General features: G+C 35.0%; 1 protein-coding gene across 1 annotated transcript; it reads left to right on the top strand.

Annotated features, from left to right (window-relative positions):
• The first annotated feature begins 264 nt into the window (after window positions 1-264).
• Window positions 265-8,453, top strand: LOC143846818 (coiled-coil protein). Its single transcript, XM_077355386.1, has 5 exons — window positions 265-1,295; window positions 2,311-2,435; window positions 4,996-5,087; window positions 7,644-7,730; window positions 8,100-8,453. The coding sequence occupies exons 1-5, from the start codon at window positions 931-933 to the stop codon at window positions 8,208-8,210; spliced, it is 780 nt and encodes a 259-aa protein (XP_077211501.1). The 5' UTR covers window positions 265-930; the 3' UTR covers window positions 8,211-8,453.
• Window positions 8,454-9,137: the final 684 nt, after the last annotated feature.

Here is a 9,137-nt window from a genome sequence, read left to right as displayed (position 1 = left end):
CCTAGACATAATATAGTAGAGCTAGTTTGCTTGATGACAGATAATTTCATTCTTTATCATTAGAATAGGCTTAGAGCTTGAAGAAATTGAAGGCGAAAGCAGTTTTTGTTTTTGTTTTTTGTTTTTAAAACCTCATTTACTTGTTGTTCATCTTCTCCAAGAATATAGCCAGGTATTTGAATATAGTTTGGGTGCATTTTGTTGAAGGAGTTGTAGCAAGGGATGCACTTCAAACCTTACCAGTAATTTTGTTGAAGGAGTTGTAGCAAGGGATGCACTTCAACTAGAACTGCCCCGACCAAGAAAATATTTTAAATGGTGGAAATAAAAAGCGCTTTTTGCAAAAGAAGTCTTATACTTGCTTTATTTGGAAAAAGAGACTTCAAGTTTGAGAATTTGAAAATAGCAAATCAGATCCTGCCATCAATCTGTAACCAAAATACCTAAAGGGGTTTGTTTTTAACTCATAAACAAAACGAAATGTCCAAAATATATGAAAAGACAAATTGATGGCGTGATTCGATTTGCAAAATTCACTCAAATGTGATGACTCTATTTGCAAAGTGCCAAACCAGAGGAACTATTCTTTGCAAATAAAGCAAAGTAGAAGAGTTTTTTTGCAAAAAAACCCTAAAAATTTTCTTAAGAAAATATTTTCCTCAAGAAAAACATTTCTTGCTATCCAAACACCCCAACCCAATCTTTCTTTCTAGAATGTATAAAACCTAATAATATAAACAGAGTTTTGTGTGCTTGACTTGAATGACATTTATATTTCCGCGTTTGTTGATTTGGTCATTTAAAAAAGAGGTGGGTTTTGATCAGAATTCGAGATTTGGGAATCCAGAAAGAAAGGTCGTAGAGAAAACCCTAAATCCATATAATCAATTATCTTCGAATCAGTGACAAGGAATTATCAGATTTTGCAAAATGAGTTTCCTACCAGGGAGATTGGCAAGCACAGAGGGTGCATACTTCTTACAAGAATCCAAACATGCAGTGGGTCGTCTCGCTCAGAAAATCCCTTCTCCTTCAAAAAGTGTTTCTAACCCTAATTCCAAAACAACCATAATCAGAGGGGAAGAAGAAGGCCAAGCTGATGTTCTTCCTGAGGTTCTTCGCCATTCAATTCCTTTCACAGCCTTAAAACCCCCCACAGATTCATCCCTCTCCACCTCTTCCAAATGGCTTCTTGATAGAGCCTCTTCTTCTCATTCTTCTTCTGTTTCTTATGATGCTGTAAACCCTCTTCGTGCTTTCGTGTCTCTCCCTCAGGTCACCTTTGGCCCCAAAAGGTCTGTTTTTTTTTTTTTTTTCCTTTACCCTTCCATGTGTTTGTGTTTTATTCTGAATGAAACCCATAACACCATTACGTTTCTGTTATCATGTTTCACTTATTAGGCCCTGTTTGGATTTCAAGAAAAACATTTCATTCATAATGGGAAAATTTTTGTTTGCACAGTTTAGAGAGAAATGTTATAATTATGGTTAATTTAGAGGAATATCATCATAAATTGAAGGTCACTCTAAATAAAAATTATTGAACAGGGCAGTTCAAGTTATCTTTTTTCATGTGTAAAAAATGGTAGAAAATTTTAGAAATATTTGTTTTCCATAAAATTCCTGCAGTCCAAGCAGGGCCTTATAGTTTTTCCCTTGTACATTTTTTTTTTTTTTGGGTACTTGATTTGTTTCTTTGATTTATTTCATCTAGAAGAAATGAAGTGGATAACTGTATTTTTTTGGGTATTCCTTTTTATCATCTTTTAGGGACCATTTTGTGTTACCTTGAAGGGCATTTGAGGTCTTTTAAACCTCCAACATGAATTAGAGGGCTACAAACATATCAATACTCCAGTTTTTCACTTCTACAAAACTATTTTCTTTCCTAAAGCCCTATCCCCCATTTATATTTGGCATACAGTATGATGAATTGTGAGTATCATTGATGTTTTGCACCAAAGTTGATATTAACTAGGCTCTGATTTCATGTATATGGTAGGTTTTTAAGCTGTAAAATGTATCCTTTATTTTTTAAAAATTCACTATCATCAGCGCCTTTTCTGGAACGGAACACTGGAATGAACTGAACACTGAAACATTCCATTCTACCATGCGAAACAAAATACCCGCCGGAATGCAATTAACAACTAAGATGGACCTATTGTAACTTTTATCATCTTTTTGGCGTCGTTGGTGAAAGTTAAGCCTTTTTTTTTATGACTGTGAGGCAATCAAATGTGGTTTAGAAATTGTAGTTTTTTTTTTTTGTTTCTTTTTATGTTTGAGTATATAAGATGATAAATGCAGGTGGCAATTGCCCAATGAAGACCACTCAATTATAGCTTCAACGGCAAATGACTTACGTCTTGATAGGCACACAACTTCCATCGACCCTGAAAAGATGAAGGATGCGGCAGCAGGATTTTCACGAAGTGGGTTTCTGTTTCTTTCTTCTAACATTATTTAGATCAGATATTTGTGGACTTATTATGTAGATAAAAAATTCGTTATCTTCTTGGAACTTGGTGGTATTGGTCTTGGATGCATATACTATGTCTCTCATTCATTTTCTATTATCATTTATCATATTTTGTGGATTTCATGTGCATTAATATTTTGTTTTGTTTTTTTTGGTATCTCCATCTTGTTATACTTGAGCGTAATTGTGATTGGCATAATTTCATGTTGCAGTTTTCTTTCCTTTCCTGAAATGCAAGAATGCACTGAACTTGTGGGGAGTTAGTTTATGTTGGTACATGAGTAAATGGGTCTTAGAGTGTATGCATAGGAGCTCATTGCAAAAATTGAAACCCGACACAGTAGCCTTGCCTATTACTATTCCACATAATACTCCTATGATACCCATAAACGGATACAGACACAGACACAAACACGAGAATGAAGGTAGGACTCAACATTTGATGAATGTAGGACACTGATACGGATATAGATTTCCCATATCATGGGATAAGATATAAGACATCAATTAACTTGATTTAACTTAAAAATAGAATTAATCATAAATTTAAAATAACATTTGTAAGACACACATACTCAAAGTTATAATTGCAAATATAAGACACTAATAAGCAAAAAGCGTGATAGTTAATTTGAATAGAGAAGCATATGTTTGAAACAAGACAATTATTTGACCAACAAAAGTATCCTTGAAATATCCATATGTACCGGGCATCGTCTTGTGTGAGACATGAATTGTTGGGCCTTTAGAAGTATCCATTCATAAAGTACTAGTAGAACTAGCTATGTGATAACAATACATATATGCTCTTGGATCATCACCCTTAGTGTAATGGAATTTTTATGAAAAAAGTTGTCAATGGAAAGAAAATAAACCATTGTTAACAAATAATTGTATTAAAGTAAAGGCAAGAGAAATGCTGTCTAAAGAGATGACAGAAATAAAAAGAAATAAAACTGCAAAACAGAGATAAACTGCCATGACACTTGTAGAAGGGCGAGAGGCTTTCTGATATGACATAAACAAAAAGAAATAAAACTGCCAAGCAGAGATAGACTGCCATGACACTTGTAGAAGGGCGAGAGGCTTTCTTTGATAGGTTTTCTTTTTTGGTTGGTAAGCTGGATTGAACCTCCGACCTCTAGGGTGAAGAACAAATCCTTCACCATAGAGCTAGAGGCTCAATCCCTCTTTCTTCCTTTCTTTGTTTGATAGTTGATAACAAGTAAGGAGTCGTCCTCAACCCAACTTTTGGAGCATCCCATTTTTGCCAAAAATCTTAAGCTACACAACAACTGTTTTTTTCTTTTGCATCTTTAGCTTGATCTTCTCCTGCAAGGCCAGCATAAGCATTTATCACAATTTTTCTAGGATTTTAGGTCTCCCAACTTGTCATGGTGGCCCTCATTGCTCTTGTTGAAAGTAAGCTTTAACCTTTCATCTCTAGCTTTTTAAATCACCTAGTTTTCTATAATGTGGCACAAAATCCCTGTTAACCTCATTCCATTTAGGAAAAAAGAAAATTGAAATGAATTTATTCAACATTGGACCTCAGGGGCATGGTGTAAGACTTTTATAATTATTCTATCAGTTGATTTAGGTTGACTATCAATGTTACCTTAGAAAACTTTGGACCTTCCAAGTAAGGCAAACAGTATAGGGGAAAATGATGCACTCAATTCATTTCTTTCGCTTATTGCCAAAAGGGCAACACCACCATTTCAAAAATAACATAGTGGATTCTACTCAAGGGAGCACTGCTTACCTTAAAAGGAACAAAAATGAGACTATCGCGTATTGAAACAGAAAATCTTTAAAAAGGACTTAATAAAGAACTTCTCCAGATCAGTTCTAAACCATAATGTCCCATACATTCCTTGATGAGGAATATAGACCTCATGAAATCTTCAACGTAACTTCTAAAGGCCAGATTATCCTCTCCCCAATATCTCATTGCAATCCCTTATCACCACTCTTTTTTCGCGAGTCGCATTATCCAAGACTTAAATCTCGACTAAGTATTCTCCCAAATCGATCTTCTAACTAAGTTATCACATATCATTATATTTATGTAATATATAATCAATGTACACATATGTATGCATGCATATATAATGAATTATTGCAACTTAGCTCTTAGTTTTATATTATTCTACTTTTGACTATCATTCACATGCTTTTAGTTAACTCAACAGTCGCCACATAACAAGTTGTGTTTCTTAGTAAATTATTGACTTTAAACCCATGAGTGTTGGATTTGAATAGGATGAAACTAAAAAACAAACAGAGAGAAATAAGAACATCAATCCTCCATTTCGCATCAATATCGATGTATGAATAAATAAACTTATGTATTATTTGTTTCTTAATGTGTACATCAATGCCAGAACTGCATCCATGTGTATTGCTCTCGTGTACTTTTACCATGATTTTAAGTTATACTTCTTTTCTATTGATAAAATGCACTTTTGAGAAATAAAATAAATAAACCAGTTGTTATTTGTATGTTGTAGTTGCTATGGCATTTGTTTTTGCTACAACAATTGTCTTCGGGGGTGCCACTGTAGTATTGGCAGTTATCTCCTCCAAGCTACAATTGCGCAATGTAAGTGAAGTGCATTGAATTTTTTTATTAAACACCAAATGCTATTTGATGAGATATTTAATGGAATGAGATATACAAATCTTATATAAGTTGAAATGGAACTTTTAGTTGTTGAATGGTGGTGTATCTTTTTTTGGGAGCTAGATATGCATTTGAGATCCTCCTTTTATATTGATCAAACAATAAATAAAATAAAAATTACATGACATACCCTACTATTGTTTCTTCCTTTTTTCTGAATAAGGTAACAAAACTTTATTAGAAAAGTTCCTGCTATAGTTTCTTGATGTGATAAATGTTATTATGGGATGCAATTTGACATATTTCTTTAGTTCTTGTGTGTTGTTACAAATTTCGATTCAAAAACTTGAGTTTAAAATAAAATAAAAATATTAAAAGAAGAGATTAAATTGGTTTGTTGCTATACCTAGATGGAAAGACTACCTACCATGATATTTAGGGAAGGCATGGCAGAGACTACCTACTATGTTCCAAAATCTCTAGTGTTTTATTTATCGAAGCACAATACTATAGACAACAAACATTAAAGAGAAGAAGAAACAAATCATAACAAATGTTCATGGTTTTTATGAGGTTGGCCGTTGGCCATAGGGCACACACTTTTGTACGCATGTTTAGTTTATAAACGCATTTCGATCCCTTTTTTTATTTTTCAATAATATATTGGCACTCATGTAACAACCATCTCCCCCCCCCCCCCCAAGAGCAAACTCCTGATTCCTGGTGGTTAACCATCACCTCCGTACATTTCAGAAGGAAATGTGAGGAGTTTAAAGTGCTTAAAGGGGAGTCAATCCCAATTACGGATTTTATAAGGTAAAGAGGATTTTTTTTTTAAATGGCAAGGTAAAGAGGAAAATATCGAGACCATAGTTTCAAAACTCCCTCGAGTCGACTTCTTTTTACCACGGCCGCATTCTTGTCTGAGTCCGCATTATGCCCTACAAAGTCGATCAATACTCCTTTGACTCTCTCAAGTGCTCAACCGTGGCAACCCAGTACTTGCCGTGTTAACCGATTACTTGGGGGCGCATTGCACTGAGTTGACTAGGATTTGTTTTGGCCGCATTTCGATCTGCATCTGCGTTTTGAAACACTGATCAAGATATGATTGAATTCTTTGATTTCCTCCCTCCTTGAGGGTTATAATCTCTGTATTTGTTTGTATTCTTTTGCTTTGCTTTGTCTCTTTCTTCTTGTAGTGACCATCTCGGTCCCGGAACACACTCCCCCCCTTTCTTATTTCTCATTTCTTCTTAATAATTTTTTTCATTATCGTTCAAAAAAAGAAGAGAGAGGAAGGGAGGGAGGGAGGGAGGGAGAGAGATAGAGAGAGGAAGATATCGAGCAAATCAAATATTTGTGTTTTCTTGAACTTGTGAGTTTACGAATGCGCTGTTCCCACAATCCCATGTCCTTCATCCAACCCCATGCACTAGAGGCAAGGCTGATCCTTGCTTTGGATGGGATCCTTTCAAGGGCTGATTCCTTGGTGCTTGTTCGGGTGGCGGTTCTCGTACAATCCCAGCCCCATTCTTCATTTGTGAAGCTCCATCAGTGCTACCAGTCATGTGAAGGAAGCTTGTTGGTTTTCAGTTCATGGGAAACACCATTCACAGCATATCATCTTGTGGGAGAGGTTCCATCACATACTTTTTCGGGAAAAGAGAATATGTGCATCATTTCAGTTCACGGATTCACACATATTTTTTGAAACACCTACAAGTCACTTTTGAATTGTGATTGGAGAGTTGTTGCAATCATTTTAAGGCTTGTATTTGTCATTTTTTACAGTTGTAAGCATTTACAATTTTGTGGCTCTTTGCTTGGGTTTGGAATATATTTGTGGAAAACAGTCCACTATTTCTTGTTAAATCTTGCTATTTCATTTTGGGACTTTGCATTTTGGATTAGGCTTATTACATTTGTCCCCTCACATAAGGCCATCTAATGCAATCTCTTTTGATGTTAGTGAGTTAATCTAGTTTGAAGTGATTATCATAACCAATTTCCTCCATAGAACTTCCTTAGGTTGAAAACTAACAATTATTGCGATGAGCTTGAGCTTTTTAAGTTAGCACTTGTTAGACCTTGCCGGAGATTACAATTCTATCTGAATGTTAAAAATCACCAGCAACTAGACTCCAAATGGTGAATGAAATCAAAGGGTAAGATATGCTGCTTAAAATTCAACAGCTTCGTACTTCAATGCTGCTATTTACTGTCATTTTGTGTTTAAATTTACAGATTCCTTTTTGATATCCACTTGACAAGCTACCAGGGCATAGCTTATAATATCTATCTTAATAATAAAACTTATCTTCAAATATAGTTGAATTGGTGAAAGAAATTAAGGGACAAGTGAGAATGGTGACTGCATCAAATGGCGGCTTAAAAGTTAACCAGCTTCGAATGTCAATGCCACTATTTTTTTTCTTTAAATTTTTATACCTCTTAGTATCTTGTTTTGTAGAAACTGCCTTATCAAGTAGATTTGATGACAATTTATAATTAAATATCATGTTTTCTCGCCAGATTGACGACATCAGAACCAAAGGAAGAGACATGCTTCAGCCCAGATCCGAGATGATCAGGGAGCAACTGATTCCGTTAAGAGGCTGGGTATGTCACAAATATTGTTCTCGGAAATTTCTTGGCGAGGGAAAATCTCGGGATGTATTAAATTTTTTTATTTTTTTGTGTTTATATCGGGAAAAAATGATAAAATAAATTTTAAAAATATATAAATATATAAAATTTAAGAAAAATAGAAAATAAAATATCTGGATAATATAGTGATATTATCGCAATATTTTATGATAAAAAATGAAAATATTGCCAAAATTTATTAAAATCTCCGGTATTATTTCAAGATTTTGTCGTTTTATCAAAATGTTGCGATAAAAAGTGATATTTTGAAATATTGGAGATATTTGTGACATAGCTTATATTTACATTTATTATTGAACTAACTTGGGAGTGCAATTGCAGGCGGAGAACATGTCAAGAAAATGTCGTTTTGAAGGGGAGGAAGGAACAAAAGAGAAGCTTGCTATCGTTAAGGAGCTTTCGAAAAGATTTGGTCCAAGAACATCCAACTAATTTTTATGTAAGTTACTTTGTCATATATAACTTCGTAATGTTGTATGTAAAATAAGACTAGCAGGCATGCTGAATGTTGATCTTTTCTCCTATGATCACTTTGTATCTTTCTGTAGAATAATATTACTAGACAATGCCTGTGGCGACATGGGTCTGTTTGGATCCTTAAGCATTCTTTAGGGAAGTAAAGTCTATGGAAGGGGAGGGGGCATGCTTTTGGATGTCATGTAAACCTTGAGAAAACCATGAGCTTTATTATGTTTGGATGCAAGTTAACCCCGCGCGCGAGAGAGAGAGAGAGAGAGAGAGAGAGAGAGAGAGAGAGAGAGAGAGAGAGAGAGAGAGAGGATTACCTATGAAATCTTGTATTTTTTGATATATTTTATATGGAAAAAGAAGTGACGCTATGTCACCAGACATGCAATTATTACACCTTTTTGTTATCCGGTAATCTTAAGGATGTGGGTGTTACTTTGGCAAACAAACACACCAAGTAATTCAAAAGGTGCATTTTTTTTGCTTAGGAAATGCTTGAGGATCCCTTGCAATTGGCATCCAAAAAGAGCCTTAAAGGGTTTCTGAGCATGTATGCATTCTTAAAGCCTACTGTGTATATTTATTGTTTGCTCCATTCCATTTTAGCTTCACATAAGAGGAAACAGCTGAACCTTTCTGACTGAGAACAGAAGTTGGCCAAGATGAAAAGAGAGTTTGACTTAGGCAAGTCACTGATTGACACAGTCAATTTTTCATTAGCTCGGGCGGTATCAAAGGAGTCTTGATTGACTTGGTAGGGTAAAACTCGGACTCAAAATGAGAACCCATCTAAGGTAAAAGGGAGTTGACTCGGGCGAGTTGATGATTGTCTTGAGGTGTTTTTAAACAGTGATAGTATGACACTAAGCTGCTTCACACTCTCAGATCCAG

Source organism: Tasmannia lanceolata, unplaced genomic scaffold (genome assembly GCF_043159265.1).
Source record: "Tasmannia lanceolata isolate RefF3 unplaced genomic scaffold, GAP_Taslan_0.1 ptg000015l, whole genome shotgun sequence".
NCBI lineage: Eukaryota > Viridiplantae > Streptophyta > Magnoliopsida > Canellales > Winteraceae > Tasmannia > Tasmannia lanceolata.
This window is presented reverse-complemented; position numbering and strand designations above follow the sequence as displayed.